General features: G+C 42.8%; 1 protein-coding gene across 1 annotated transcript in view; it reads left to right on the top strand.

Moving 5' to 3' along the window:
* Positions 1 to 4,165: 4,165 nt before the first annotated feature.
* FER1L6 (fer-1 like family member 6) overlaps positions 4,166 to 15,972 on the top strand; it is a gene marked incomplete at both ends in the record, with an annotated part of 72,909 nt that continues 61,102 nt past the window's right edge. Inside the window, 2 exons of the mRNA XM_084281695.1 lie at positions 4,166 to 4,200; positions 13,497 to 13,579. Of these exons, the coding sequence (XP_084137821.1) occupies positions 4,166 to 4,200; positions 13,497 to 13,579 (118 nt within the window). The remainder of the gene's footprint in view (positions 4,201 to 13,496; positions 13,580 to 15,972) is intronic.

The following is a 15,972-nucleotide window of genomic DNA, read 5'->3' on the forward strand; positions in this document are numbered from 1 at the left end:
CCAGGCTTGGTTTTACATCCACAGGGTGCTAAGTGAGGTACCAGCACTAATTACAGGCTGCTTATAGACCCCTCCAGGCTGACCTGGCATAAAACTGCTCTGTGCTTTGCCAGCTGAAGGAGTTTCTTTTGCAGAGCAGTCCCAAACCTGTCACCGATGCTTCCTTACTTTTATAAATACAGGAGATTTTTATGGCATGACAAAAGTGGAACAAAAAGCATTAGCAGGGGTCTGAGTTGGGCAGTTAGACCACAATGTAGGAGCAGCTTTTGTACAAATAGGTAGGTGGGAGGGGAAAAAGGGTTGCAGGGACATAGAATCACATGCCAGCAGCTGCTTACCTGCTCACAAGGCTTTTGTTTTATTCTTCAAACCTGAAATCTTTTCCTTTACATCAAAGCTTCCTTTGGTTCAATATTCAGTAAGAAATGCACTCACTGAGGGTAACCCAACAACATTGCCCCGCACTAGCCAAGACTTGCAGGGGTCAGCAGGCTCTGGCTTTCCAACCCTGGCCACCTGCACTGCAACACCAAAGCTGCCCCAAAGCTCCTGCTCTGGTCCCAAATAGATGCTTCCATGTCTGTGCTTCTCTTGGCCGGTGATCAGCTCTGCAGCATCACTTATAAAAGTGAAGTTATGCTTTTTATGCCAGGCTCCATCAAACCTCTTTACTTACTTTCAGCTGGACCATAAATTAGATGCTTCTGCCTAGATTTCAGCACACGGATTCCTCCATCAAAAATTGCAGTAATCTCAGCTTTGTGGCCACCCAGTCACTGAGATAACACGCCTGGTTAATACCTGCTGAGGAGATGGCCTATTTAAGTTTTTTTTTTTTTTTTTTTTTTTTTTTTTCTTTTCTGATGAAGTATCACTTTCTCTCAAATAATGTTGTTCCAGCACTTAGAGGACTCCCCAGAAGCAGATGATTTATGGTTCAGGTTGATATGCCACAATAGGAGTCAAATCCTGTTCTTAGCTCCTTGCATCTGGCAGCTATGTGCCCAGTTTGGGACTGCTTGGCTCAGTCCAGGTCCCACAGAGCAAAAGGCACTGAGTCCCTCAGAGTTTCAAAGACAATTGAGAACCATATTTTGTACCCATTAGAGCAACCCAAACCAAAACATATTAATGGTTAAGTGCCTCCAGCACTTTGTTCAGTGGGGTCTTTCTTTGGGTGCACCAACCCATTGCTATAAACCCTGTGGTTCAGATCACTTCTCAAGCAACACAGAAGCCTCTTGATGCTCTTCCCATGGGACAGGTAAATTTTTTACATCCATTAGCTGAACGGACCACCCAAAGCTGCATAACTTAATGGATGTAGCAGGAGTGAGGCTGGAAATAGACTGCACACCTCGACTTTCTTCTTAGCCCTTCCCTTCCACTGGAGGCCTGGCTTAGCCCAGGACTGCACTGCTTGTTTATGAGAAGAGAGGCTGAGATGCTTTAAAAAACATATTGACTACTGAAAACCTGCCCTTATGTAAGCTTTCTGTTCATTTACACTCCTAAATGTCCTGCAGCTTGGTGCTGGGCACAGCCCCCACGCTGATTTTTCAGGCAGCTCAGAGAAGCACCTCCTTTGTAAGTAAAAGTGAGGTTTCTGTTCAGCCTCAGATTCAGAAAATAGTAATAATAAAAAGCCAGCATTTTCTACAGCTTGCTGTGGTGGCAATATTGACATGGAACAGATCAGGGTTTTGTGGTAGGGGTGTTTCGGTGATGGCAGGGTGCCTTTGGGGCTGTTTGTTACCACTTCCCTGTGCGAGAACCAGGCCCCTTACCAGGGCGAGAACCAGGCCCCTTCATTTGGTACCAATGCCAGTGTGACGATGCCAACCTCTGCTGAAGAAAACTCCAGGTTTGGCTATCTGAAGGATGTCCCTTCACGGGACACAGTGCTCCTCAGGGAACGTTTACTCCGTGACACAGCAATAGCTAGATTTATTCTGGTGACATTTTTCACTGCTCTTGATAGGATGGCAGGTAGGGGCTAGGACCCTACTGAGTTGGAAGAAAGGCAAATGGTGAGGGGAGAGGAATTATCAGTACAATGGTCATGCAGGAAGGAAACATCACATAGAGTGATTTAAATAATTCAGGATTTAGCTTCTGGATAGCAGCTATCACTCTTTTTATCATCAATAATAAAAGAAAAGGATAGTTCCCAGGGTAGGACTCCCAGTTGCACTAGGTGCTCTGCAAATGTAGGTTGATTTCAACACATGTGCATGTATGGAGTCTGCTTTGGCCCTACTTGTAGCTCTGGAAGTGTAAAATTTGGGAAACATGAGCAGGAGTTGCAGCTGGAAGCATAGTGATATGGTCCTTTCTGGCAGGGAGAACAGGAGATAACACCCTCGCAGCCTTGGATGGGGCTCTGGGCAACCTGGTCTAGTGGAAGGTGACCCTGCCCAGAGCATGGGGTAGGAAGTAGATGATCTTTAAGGTTCCTTCCAACTCAAAAAAAAAAAAAAAAAAAAAAAAAAGGGTAAGTTAGTGAAACCATCCTACTGGTAATGGATCATTTCTAAATTCAGCCTTCAGGAAATTCAGTTGGAAGCCATGCAATTAAAAGTCTGTCTGGACTAGAGAAGCTACCAAACATTGTTGTACTCTTCCTTAGTGCAGATGATGGCTCTTTATTTATTTATTTATTTATTTATTTTCTGAAGAAGTTATTAAGTCTGTTTAGGCTTAGAATTAGGGACAGCTAAAGCCACTGTGGCCACCTGGGGCATAGACACATCATCGCCCAAACTTAAGACATGCTGCTGGTGATTTTTGTTATCGTGCTTCTTCTTGATGGTTGCTTGTTTGCGGTATAAACAGAAAGAATATGAGAAAGAGTGAGAAAATGTACAGATGAAAAATACCCTGATTAAACAAACAAACAAACAGAATGGGAACTTTAAGCTAAATTCAAACTTCAGAAGGAAGAACAAAAAAAAATCATTTTCTGCTCCACTGAAGAAAAAGGGATTTTGTGTGTGCTTTTTAGAGGTAGAGGATTGTATGAGATATCTGATTTAATTAGTATTTCTCCTCCTAGCAGAGCTTTGCCCATCTGCTCAAGTCAAATGAGAGTGACTGGGGCACTGTAGAGCAGGGCAGCCTCCTGGCTGCAACCTTGTGCCCCATTGAAGCCCCAAACAGAGCAAACAACAGGCCTGCAGGGGCAGCCATCTCCCAGAAGTCATCCAAGGGAAACAAAAGAATTCAGAAATCTGAATCTGGCCAATCACTTGAGTTAAACTGCATAAAGCTCTGTCATTTCTCTGCTGCCCTTCTCACTCCCATAAAACTGCTGATGCTTGACATGCTACGGGTACTTCATCATAGCAGGAAAACTAAGTATTTATCTTGGGAAGAACAGATTTGCCCCAAAATTCAAATACAAGATTCCAAAGGTGTCCTTGGAGAGAATTTCAGCCTCATGCCTGTAGTCCTTCACCTCTGTGGGCCAGCTCCCTCTTATTTGCATCAGGAAAGGTTAAGAACAGTGCAAAAAAGGTCTTACGGGAGGTGCAGAACAAAAGAGGTGCTGTGCATCTGTAACCCGCCCTCAGCGAGAACTGGAGTATGTCCAAGAGGAAATGTCAAGAAGTAGCTGTACATACAAGACAGGAGGCACGAGTTGTGAATAATTTGCAAGCTTAGTGGCTAAAAATGGCATGCGGTATTAACTGGGACGATGGGAGGAGAAGGGGGAGACACAACCCGGAGCCCTGGGCTGCAGTAGAGAGAAGAGTCAGGTAACCTATGGGTGGAAATAGAAAGAAAGTGCAGAAAATGAAACAAAATTCCAACTTAACAATAACTGAGCACAAATACACAAATACTTAAAATAGGTGAAATGTCCTAGAGAAGGGTTGCTCGCTCTGGAAGCCAACCCCCTCCAAGGTGTCTTGGTGGTGTGAAGATCTCGGTGTCCTTCTAGCTCGGGGCTGCTGGAGGAGGGCAGCGCGTGGCTCCTGCAGACCTCCCCAGAGCAAGAGGTGTTAATGTTGGCACAGGGAGAAGCCTTTGTTCCGGTTCAGTGTTTACCAAGTGGACTAACCAGGCACCAGGTTTGCTACCTCCTACCTGCATATGGAAATACGAGCCTGGAGAGCCCGCTCGCAATGTAAAAGGCAGCGACTAGAAGGAAAGCAGCAGGATGGAGCCCTCGGCAGTGGCACCTCAGGCCCACAGGTATGGCTGATGCCCTCGGGGAACTCTTCCAGGGGTTGATTTAAATTCAGCTGGTCATGTTTGAAGACTTCTTCCTGGAGGAAAATACACAAATCCTCTACTGTATGTTTACTTGCTCATGGCAGGAGTTATTATTACTGCTTCTGTTTATCTCTTCCGTGCTGCCTTGTGCTTTCTGCAGGCACTCCTACCTGCATGAAGTCAAGGTAGGATTTTCTTAGCCTGGATGGTGATGGCTCAAGCTCCGTGTGAGAGAGGAACGGACTCGAAGTGGTGCAGGAACAAGAGAAATAACCCCCCTGGGTGTATTACCTGCATTCTTTATTTTGTGGGTGTATGACTGCATTTAGTAGGTCTGTTAGCCAGCTTTTGTGCATTGACATAAGAACAGCTACAGAATATGACTCTTAATTTACATACGCTCAAGATGTGGTTTCATTGCCGTTGTGACTCACCGTGTACAGGAATGATCAACATGTCAGCAGCAAGTCATTGCTCTCCTGCAGAAGGGGAAGGGTTGGGAAGAACAAGGGCTTGGTGTGCCTGGTAAATGGCCGGCATTTGCAGAGGGCCTGTGCTGTGGTGCTGCCGTCTCTGAAGCCTCCTCAGAACTTTGGGGTTTAAATTGTGGTGACATGGTGTTCACAGTTCAGAAGTTTGAAGTCCAGAGTGTGCTTAAATATACCTGGTATTTCCCCTGCTGGAACATCTTTCAGTCATTCTGCATATAACAGCATCTAGGTAAATACTTTTTCATTAAAGCACCAAGAAAGTGGGAGCAACTGTAAGTCTTTGCTCCAGTTTCTGTCTCCCAAGAGGGGTCGAGGGTGGATACTTGGGAAATGAGTCTGGGAAACAGGTATGAGCCAGTGACCTGCCCTCAGCAGTTCATGCAATTTGAGCTGGATGGGCATCTGACCCCCCACCAGCAAACTCCATAAATGTGTGTGAAACCTCTTGAATTCTTTGGTCTCAACAGCATTCCTTTCAACAAGTTGTATAATTTATGTGTCTTACTGAGCAACACTTTTGATCATTTGTTTTCAAACTTGTCACCTGATTGAGTGGTTTGAGGGCTGAGAAACTCCTCTGCTCATTTCCTCCATGTCATTCCCTATTTCACAGCTCTCTTTGAAACACCCCTTCAGCCGCGGTTAGTACAGCAGATCCACGTACCTGATCAAGAGCACGGTAGTCACAGGAGGCAGCACTAACTGGGGATAAACTCACGTTGCTGTTCCAATGTGCTCCACGAATGGATTAGTTTCTCACTATCAGACTTTCTGCCTGATTAGGCATAATTCTGGCAAAAGCTCGTTCAGCGTGCTTTGATCATTTTGACAGAAGTGCTGTAATGAACCTATTCATGATTCAAATCCAGCGTGACGTCTGGTCTTTATGATTCCGTGTGGGTTCACCAGTGCTTTAGAGGCAAAATGACACCTGACGGCTTGTTCCTAATGCCTGTCCTGATGACACCCCGCATGGTGTTGGCTTTTCTGCCTGATGCTGCTTCCAGAGACTCCAGGACCACCTCTGTGAAGTCGACTGCCTGTTCTGTGTTCAGTGCTACATGGGATTATTTTTTACCCTGGTGTACTACCTTAAAAACACAGGCTATCATCTCTTTTCTCAGCTGAACAGACTCTTCCAGGAGCCATTGCCACCCTCTGATCACACTTAGCAATGTTTTCTGCCCACTGCTGAGTTTTGTATCCCTTTTGAGAGGAGACATTTGGAGCTGCAAGCAGTAGCCAAAATACAATCATTTAGTGGTATATGTTGTTTTATCATATTTTTTATCTAATTTCCTACAGTTCCTAATGACCAATTTCACTTTTTGACTGCTGCAGTGCACTAAACCAAAGTTTTTTATGGATTTATGGACATATAAAACAGCAGAATATGAACGACAAATAAAGACAGCAGATTTTCCTTCCTGAGTCGTAACGGCTACTGTAGAGCCTATTACTGCTTAGTTAAGAGTTAGTGTATAAATAACACAGTCCATGCTATTGTCGCATTGCTTTTTCTTGTTTCTGAACTGCTAATGATATATTATTAGTTCAGACAAGACATATAATGCCATAGTGTCACATTGATGTGAATCAAAAGTTTCAGAACTGATGTGTGCCACAGCTGATTCTTAAATAGCAGCTGGCCATGCAGGACTGTGTATCCACCTTTGTGAAGCTGAAGTTTTTCATTTGCAAATCCTTGGACCTGTCAAGTGGGAAATCAGGAAGAATGGAAACAAGTTAAGGCAGCTAGGGCGCTGGGCTGTGAAAGAGCAACAGCAGAAATAATGGATTTTGGGATAAAGGGAGTCTCATTACTGAATCAGGATAAAGTATCTGACAATATGTTGTATGAAGCAATCCTGCACTGGCAAAAGAGATAAGAGAAGATCTTTTCTGTTTGTTCATTTAATTTAACTTCTCTGTAATCCTGAGAAAAGAAGGCATGAAATGAATACACCATTAAGTGTTCATTAAGGTGTTTCTTTCTGTTTGACCAAGTATATAAACGTTATTTTATTCATTCCTGTGTGACAATTAAATGCAGTGCGATTAATTTCTTCCCAGAAACTTCATTTATTATCAGAAATTAGATACTAGCTTAATAAAAGTCGTTGTTGATTTAACCAATTATGCTTGCATTATAGTTTTAGATTGATTAGCATTCTTATTCTGAAGCCCCATCTTTGTGTTGTAATTATGTTTTATTCTTTGAAATGAATGGTTTAAATGATGAGATAATTTACTTTTCCTATCAATTTCCTTGACTAGTACAGATTGTGGAAGTGATAAAATGGGCCGAGAGTCTTTCATATATTTTGGCATTTATAAAGGGAAATGAAAATATATGACCCAGACAATTATTTGAGGAAAACAGAAACTACTTGTGTGGAGATGAATATTCCCCTAATGCAATACTGTTTGATCTACTGCAAAATTCTTTGGAAAACTAAGTTTTGTTGAAAGAGACAGAATTTTAAGGACCTGCAGGAAAAAAAAAAAAAAAAAAAGGAAATAAAAAAGGAAACTTCCTAACAATATGCAACATGCAAATAACAAAATGCAAAGATGCAGACCTGCCTAAGAAGCTTTATATTTGTATGTGAGAAGGCTAAAGGTGTTTTTTTCCCCTTTCTTCAGTTTCTAACACTTTCCCAGTCCAGGCAGTTACTCAGCTCTGCAGTCCTTAGGCACTGGAGCTGGCTCAGATCTGAGCTGCAAGAACCTTTGATCATTTCTGAACTAAATAATTTTGATGATGCCATAAAAATGTGCTGAGGCTGCTGCTTCCAGGGAGGAAGGGGCTCTGGGGAGGAAGCAAGGCAGCTGCCCCACTCAGGATTTTCTGCTGCCAATAGTGTGCTGGCAGCTCATTCACCCTGTCCCTGCGGGGACTTCTGGATGGTCTCTGGGGATGTAACAGGTAAAACTGGGTTTGTTTCTGTGCCTGCCCTCTGTGTCTCCAAGGATCCCCCATTTCCACCTCCCTGGTTCTGTTCCTCTGTGCCCACCAAGAGCACAGTTCACGTGTCAGCATGACAGAAAGCCATCCCAAGGCTCATGGCTGTGTATATTGGTCTTGACAAGCATCTCTGTCTGATGCAGTTTAAGTCCAGGACTGGGTTTTGCCTGGACAGCAGATAGAAAGCTAAACAGAGAGGGAGGCGTTTGGGAAGGGACAGAAGGTTCCTCCTCAAGCTATGCACCATTGCATTTAGACAGCTCAGGCTGGTTGTTCTCCTGGCTGTAAGTAATGGAGGAAACAAGTGATTTCTTCAATCCTATAGCAAGTATCTAGAGTGAGTTAGGTAACCTGCACCCTAGAAGTGCCCGTTTGTTTCTGCTGATGGTAAAAGCACCTAGGATGTCGGAGGCCAACACCAGATTTGGGTGAGATGAGTGCCTCTGCTGCTGCTAGGGACGAAGTCTGTTGCCCATGTCCTGAAGTGAAGATTGAATGCATGATGTGTGACCATTCGTGCAGAAAGAAGGTATTCTCCCCAGATGTTAACTCTCTAAGAGCATGGACTTCTGGAAGTCTTTTGACTGAGAAGAAACTAAGTTTAAACTTAATGTTGAAAAACTCCAAGGAGATTCAGTGTGTAGTAAGGTCACTTGTACTCTCATGCAGACAGGTCTGAAGTGCTTTCTTGTCAGCTTGCCCTTAAATTAGCCTGCAAATTGCAATTATTGGATATCTGAGAGAACATTATGCAGTGCAAGATGTCATCATGAAGCCTCTGTGATGACAGGACAGCTTAAATGAAAAAGAAAGGGCATCAAAGGCTATTTTGGAAAATTGACAAGCTGGAAATCTGGAAGCTGGGATAAATCTTGATGAGAGGAGAGTAGAGTTAGTAAGTCTTTTTCAGGAAGGATGATAATGAATTCAGAGACCTGTGGCACTGATAATGGGAAATGAAGCCTCGTGCTTGAAGCCTTGTGCTTATAGATTTCTGAGGCAATTCCAACACAGTCCAAGTATAACCAAATGTTTCTGGGTGGTTGGTATCCCGCTCTTATCCACTACTTACTTCTGGGGAACCTCAATGGATCGCAGTCAAACTAGGACTCACATCATCATTGTACACATGCAGAAGAAAAAAGGTTGTCCTTACTCCAGATTTTTTACAATTCTCATGCAGACAGAGCTGAGAGATTTGGTCCTGTTTGTGACAAGTAATGGTCATGATAAACTGAGATGGCTGGTTGCTAATTCTTTCTAATCAAAGCAATTGCAATGGGAGACCTCTAAGGTAAGCACATCCATAGTCTGTAGGGGCTTTTTTCTCTACCTCCTCTTTGGATGTGAATTTGTTTCAGTGTCTCTTAAATGAGCTTGTTGGCTCCAGGAAGGCACAAAATCCTTGTCTGTCTTAGTGAATCATCACAGAATCATTAAGGTTGGGAAAGACCTCGAAGATCATCTGGTCCAACCACCTGTCATGTGGTATTTGGGGACTGAATCTCCACTGATGTTCATGAATACTATCACCAGCCTCACCACAGGTCAAGGACAGATGAAAGACTTTTTCTGCACCTCAGGCTGCATTCCAAATACCTCTGGATCTGCCAGATTCTTGCAGTGCCATACCTGTTCAACACACCTGGCAACATAATGGTGAAACTGCATGGAAGCCTGGAACTTTCCCTTCTTGGCAATATTTTCCTGTGAACGTTTCCACAATCTTGGGGACAGGAGAAGGAGTAATTTTCCAGTTTTCAGCAGCAGATTAGATTTATGGCTTGAAGTTGAGTTAAACAGCATTACTTTTTGTGGAAATTTGAGGAGAGCTTACTTTATGTTTTCTTTCTGAAAGAGCAAATCATCATATGTTTAAGGAGCCTAAATGATTTTGTTAAACAGCATGGATGCAACCCATGTGCACAAGCTTTGGAGCTTGTACACTATCACTGGATGATGAACAATTTGCATATTAAAGTGATGGAGCCTCTTTATTGTGAGGGATTGATACCTTCAATTTGTTGAAAGTTTCATTTATTCAGCTTAGACCTTTACAGACGGGATTCTCTGGCAAATGCCATGTGTAATGAGTGCTACCCTGCCATCTTGGGAAATATCCCTGTGCTCTCCTCCTTCCCCATAGCTGAGCCCTGCAAATGCCTTGTGCTGGCTGCCTCTCAGATATTTTTGAAGGATGTTTCTCTGCATGGCCCCAGTTGCTTTTGGACAAGGTAACCAGTGGGGCCAGGCTGGGACTGAAATCTGGTTTGCTTCAAAGGCAAATCTTGCTGTGGAGCTATCTCAAGCTTGGCTCTTTCTGTTGCTCTTCGAGACTAAGGGATGTGGTGTAGCAGTGGGACTCAGTAGGTGAGGCTAGCAGTTGGATTTGATGATCTTGAAGGTCTTTTCCAACCTAAATGATTCTATGATTCCATAATCATACTGTCTTTAATCTGTCTTGGTGTTACATAAAAATAAAAACCATAGAAGATGTCCCAGTTTGCACATTGGGCTTTATTAATGGACATTGCCTGCAGTTGCCCTCTAACTCCTGGTTTGCTTGGGTCATTTAAAAAACAAACAAACAAAACCTTTCTAAATGTATTCCACCAATACTGAGCGGGTTTTGGCACTATTTGGGAGATGGAACTTGTGAATTTTCTGTGATTGTGCTCAGAATTGCTGATGTTCCTCTTGGGCCTGGCCAGTAAGCTTAACGTGCTTGCTTTGAATATGAATTAGAAATATCAGCTTCCCTTTCTGTTTTGCAGCAACTTTTCCTTCACAAGTAAATGCACCTTGACTTTGCAGGTGATTTCAGGTGTTTGAGCATTGATTGCTATCAGGTTTGCTCAATGGACGCATGCTTGATTGGCTGGCTGGACTGTGCACTTTGCCAGAAAACTTATTTTTATTGCTACACCAATTCAGGTGAACAACTTCTCTGATGACAAGAGGGAAAAACGTGCTGACTATTTACCACTGCATGCTTGTGGCCAACAGAAATCCTGAAAAAATATTGCCATTATCCTAAATGTTTTGTTTTCGCTTTTCCCACCTGTATTTTTTGTCATTGGAGTTACTAGCACAACAGTCGCAAGCACTACAGATTGTTTCCCTCTCTGAAATGTGAGGTACATTTGTTTCCTTGGAAAAACCGTAGTATGAAATCCTGCCCACAGAGATCTCCTCTTGAATGAATGCTACCAACAATTGGGAAAATGACAGAGAGCAGTACCCTAATACAAGGGAAGTTCTAGGTGGGTTGAAATCCACCACTGCTCACAAATTTGTGTGGGTTTCAGTGAATGTCTCAGCTTCAAAAATAAGTTGTAAAGAAGTCTATTTTCAAAATATAAAAGTATGTAATTTCAACATTTCAAAATGAAATGTTTCGGCTATGCTGATATAAGTTTTTGTGACATTTCAAATTGAAGAGGACCAAATTGCCTGCAAACAACCATTTATTTCACTGCAGTGCATACAGAATGTGAAATTTGAACTACACTGACAACAATCAGGCACTATCTGCAACAACGTGAATTTTTCACCATGAAGTAAAGCAAAATGAATCATTTGCAATTACTTTGGATTTCTGAGTATAAATCAGGGTGATCTGGTTAATTCAAAATAAGTCCATGAGGTTTTATGTAACGAAAATAATTTCCAAAGTAGTTTCTCTACTATTGTTCTCTACATTTTTTTTTTTTTAAATTTTTAATTTTTCTTTTTTTTTGGTCTTAGTTTAGGCATTCAAGGCCAAGAGACCATTAAGGCCCACCCCTGTTCCAAGTACTGCCCAGTTTATCATTAAGGAGGAACTTCTGTGTATGTCTCCTATGGTATTGTAATTGTTTTGCCAAGCCTAGTTTGGCAGCAAGAGATGACACATGCAGACTTTAAGGATCATTATTAACCGCTGGTTCAATCCTTCAGAAACCTGGAAAAATTAAACTACACACTCCAGTGCTCAGTGATTCGATTTCCACTCCCCAGTCTCCTCTCAAATGATGAATCATGCAGCTTAAAAACACACTTTGTTAAAGGAAGAAGAGATAAGAAAACTATGAAGATAAACAAAAACCAGCCAGTCCTTTCCCAAAGTACAGCTGTGCTAAATTTCCTCACTTTAATATCTCAGGGATGTAATTGCAGGACAGCAGCTGCTTCCCAACCCCTGTTCAAAATCTTGAGTTGAAAGGGGAAGTCTGGGTGCAGCTTTAATGCAAAAATGGTATTTTTCTTTCATGTTGCTGAGAAGGGATGCTATGCTGAGCCCTTCTCAGGGACAGCAGGGAGAAGTCACATCTTCTCCCCCCATGGCTTTTCCTTGCAGGGCATCAGCTCCTGCCTTGGTTCTGGGACACGGAGGAGCAGAATTTGGAGCAGCAGGTCATGTCTAACTGAAGACTAATAAATTTATTAGTCTTATACTCATACTTTGTTCTGCTCTTGTGAAATGTCAGAACAGCATTGATGTCCTGTTCCAGGACTGCTGCTGCTGGACCCCATCAGAGGGCAAAGAAAGAGGGTTTGGTGGGATGATGCTGGAGCCAAGGAGGAGGGACTCATGGCCCTTCTTTTGCCTTCTTTGGACTGGGCTATGGAAAGAAAAATAAGACTCTGTTGAAGGCAAAATACTGTATGACTTACAGAGATGTTTCCTTTTGCCCCCCTCTGTAAAACCAGCTCTACAAAATATGACTGCTCTTTCTCTCTACTCACAAAAGAGCTGAAGGACCAGTGGGAGAGTGAAATTGGAAAAGGCAAAACAGAGCTCTGAATTGCCAGTCTGGCTCTGTGCTGTCTCTGGGAGAGATGCTTTAGCTTAGCTCAGCATTGAACTGCCGGCTGCTGCAGGGAGTTTTGCCATTGGTTTCTCAGGAGGCAGGACTGTGTAGGTCCCTGATGAGTGTCTTGTCATGTTTTATATGTGATGGCAGCCAGCCCAGGGCCATGCAGGACCTCACCCTGTGAACACCTGCCACTACTGAATGACAATGGTAGGCTCCTGGCAAGGGACTGTGGCTAAAACAGAATGAATGCGAGAAATACGAAAGCCTTACTGGGGCCGTAGAGTGACTTTAACCAGGCATGATCTGAGAAATGATCTGCCTAAAACCCCACTGAGCTCTAGCAGGCTTAGTTTTAAACCAGATTAATTCCCTAGTTCAGAATAGGAAGGAGTGGGGGCAGAAAAGCCACATGCAGTGGTAGCTGGGCTTGATGCTGTTCTGAACCATCCCTGTAACACAGCTTGAGGAGAAACTCTTGTCCAGCTCTGCTTGTGGCTTTGCTGCTGGAAGGGAGTGAGAATTAAATAAATAAATGGCAAAAGCTGTTGGGATGAATGTGCCACCGGCACAGTGCACATCTTCACCAATAAAGTTTAAACAAATGCTTTTATGTTTATCTTAATTCACTGGGAAACTGCTTTTGACCTGGAACCTATAATCTGTAAGTAGTTTTTATCTCTGGTCTCATCACAGGCATAAGAATTATGTGTGGAGAAGTCAGTAGAACTGGAAACTTGAATTTCCTTTTTTGCCTCTTTGTGCTGCCTTGGTTTGAAAATAATCTCTGTCTCTTCTCTCGGCGTGTTTGTCTGTACACTGCCAAATTTAAAAAATAAACACAATTAGATGAAGCAATAATCCAGAGCATTCCCTTATTTTATTTCAATAGAAGGGAAATCATAATATAATGATCTCACATGGAAATCAGATCTCTCTCTCAACAGGTCCTTAAATCAGAGTCCAGCACAGAGAAGGGCTGGAAGCTATTACAATGGTTGCTTTTCCTTAATTTTTCAGAAAGGGGCTGTTTGCTGGCATGAAGCTGAAGAAGAAGAAAAAAGGCGAGAAAGGGTTGACTATTGCAAACAAAGACGCACTAGGTAAGGCCCCATAAATCAATACTGCAACTGACGAGAGCAAGTTGGGGATTATACTATACCTAATTTCATGTGAACTCATTTGAATTGTGTCTTAATATTGATAAAATGGGCAGGAAACTCTTTATAACTCTTAAGTAAACAGTGAGATTATTCTTTTTATACTACGTGTTTTGTTAAATCCACCTTCAGATCCTGCAAGTTCAGACTGCTGTATCTGATAGAGTAAACAAAAATGTTAGCCTGATTCTTTCCGTAGACAGATGGCATGGTTGGTCTTTTTATTATTAATATTTTTATTTTTATTCTCTAGAGGTAGATATATTATTGTGTAATTCTTCCGGATCTGCTTGTTCTAGAAACTGCAGAACATAACCTGAGTAGCCTATGATGGCTGGATAGACTGGCAAAAGAAAGCTGGGAGCTTTATCTAGTAGCAGTTCTCCTCTTAAATGTATAGCAGAGTGTTTTTTTTTTAAATTTTTAACAGATGTAGGTACATCTGTAAGACACGCAGAGTCTTTTATTTCTTACCCCCTAACATGCTGTTGGTTCTCAAGCTAAGGAGACATTTTCTAGCACAGCCTACCACTGCCATTTTCCTCCTATCCCCACAGACCTCCCATTCACCTTCACCAAAACTCGTATTTCAGCCACAACAAATTGTTTGCTTTTTTGTGCTTTTTTGCAGTCTCATGCTTGAAATTTAATTGGATCTTTAAAACATGGACTCCTAAGGGTTTAGTGCAGCCCGTGAATTACAGTGCTGCAATAAAGCAGCCATGTGTATCTTGACTCACTGTTGGGTAGAAACAGGAATACTTATTTTGTGTCACAAACACTATTTAGCTAAAGGTCACTACCTTAAACAAAAAGATTTTCCTCTGGTCCTTACAGCAAGGGATCTTGGCTTTTAGAGAAAGAGAAAACCAAACACTATTGAGCTTCGTAGTAATTACAGTTATGTTAGAGTTTATTTATCTTATTTATCTTTATTTATGCTTTATAAATATATCATGCTCTGCAAGAAATACCACGCTATAATTTGCTTCTGTTTCCCATGTAAGCATTCAGTTCTCTGTAACTGAGTTTTCAAATACTGTCTTTGAGTCTTTGCATGCATTGGGGTCCACGGTGCATCTTATGCTGCTCTGCACTGTGCGGCCTCGCCTCAAGTACTGTGTGCAGTTCTGGGCACCACAGTATAAGAAAGTCATAAAGCTGTTAGACAAAGTCCAAAGTGGGGATACAAGGATGGTGAAAGGCCTAGAGGGAAAGACTTAAAAGGAGCAGCTGACGTCTTGGTTTGCTCAGCCCGGAGCAGAGCAGGCTGAGGGGAGGCCTCATGGCGGCCTGCAGCTCCCTCACGAGGGGAGCGGAGGGGCAGGCACTGAGCTCTGCTCTCTGGGGACAGCGACAGGACCCAAGGGAACGGCATGGAGCTGGGACAGGGGAGGGTCAGGCTGGGGGTTAGGGAAAGGTTCTGCACCCAGAGGTCGTCGGGCACTGGGACAGGCTCCCCAGGGCAGTGGTCACAGCACCGAGCCTGCTGGAGTTCAAGAAGTGTTTGACAATGCTCTCAGACACAGGGTCTGCTTTATCTATCTATCTATCTATCTATCTATCTATCTATCTATCTATCTATCTATCTATCTATCTTTCTTTCTATCTATCTATCTTTCTATCTATCTTTCTATCTATCTTTCTATCTTTCTATCTTTCTATCTATCTATTTATTGGGTCATCCTTTGGGGACCCAGGAGTTGGACTCAATGATTCTTGTGGGTCCCTTCCAACTCAGATATTCTGTGATTCTGTGATCTTCACACATTTCATCAGTGCCTTCTTGCTGAGGGGTCTGAACTTGTAAAGATACAGAAATTACCTACTCTCTCTCAGTTGACTGGGGATTTGGGTTTAGGAGACTTATCAAGGAAGTGTGCGGTGAGGGAGCGTGGTCCGTCTTTGAACCATTTGATGGATCCACATTAGGGAATAACTCCTGCTGATCGGTTATGTGCAGCATACACATGGTTATCGAGTAAAAAAAGGATATTGATTCAGATATTAAAATGTCAGGAGAATGGATCCGTAAAACAAAGGAAGCATTGCGAAGAGTTTACATCATAACAGAAACAACATGTAAAAACCTTGTAAAGGGTGGTCCAGGCAGGACGTCACACTGGCACATGGCTGTTCCAAGTTGAGGAGAGGGAAGTTTTATCTGTTTTAGCTTACACAGCAAACAGTACAGAGTACTACAAGCCCATAATCAAACAACATGCTCTAGAGTAAATAGGATATGGGGGTTGTCATGGGAGCTTAGTGATACAGGTGCAAAACTTAACAGACGCCTTTCCCTCAAGGGATGCAAATCAAGCTGTGTCTACACAGAG

The sequence above is a fragment of the Netta rufina genome (genome assembly GCF_964035555.1).
Source record: "Netta rufina genome assembly, chromosome: 2".
Lineage (NCBI taxonomy): Eukaryota > Metazoa > Chordata > Aves > Anseriformes > Anatidae > Netta > Netta rufina.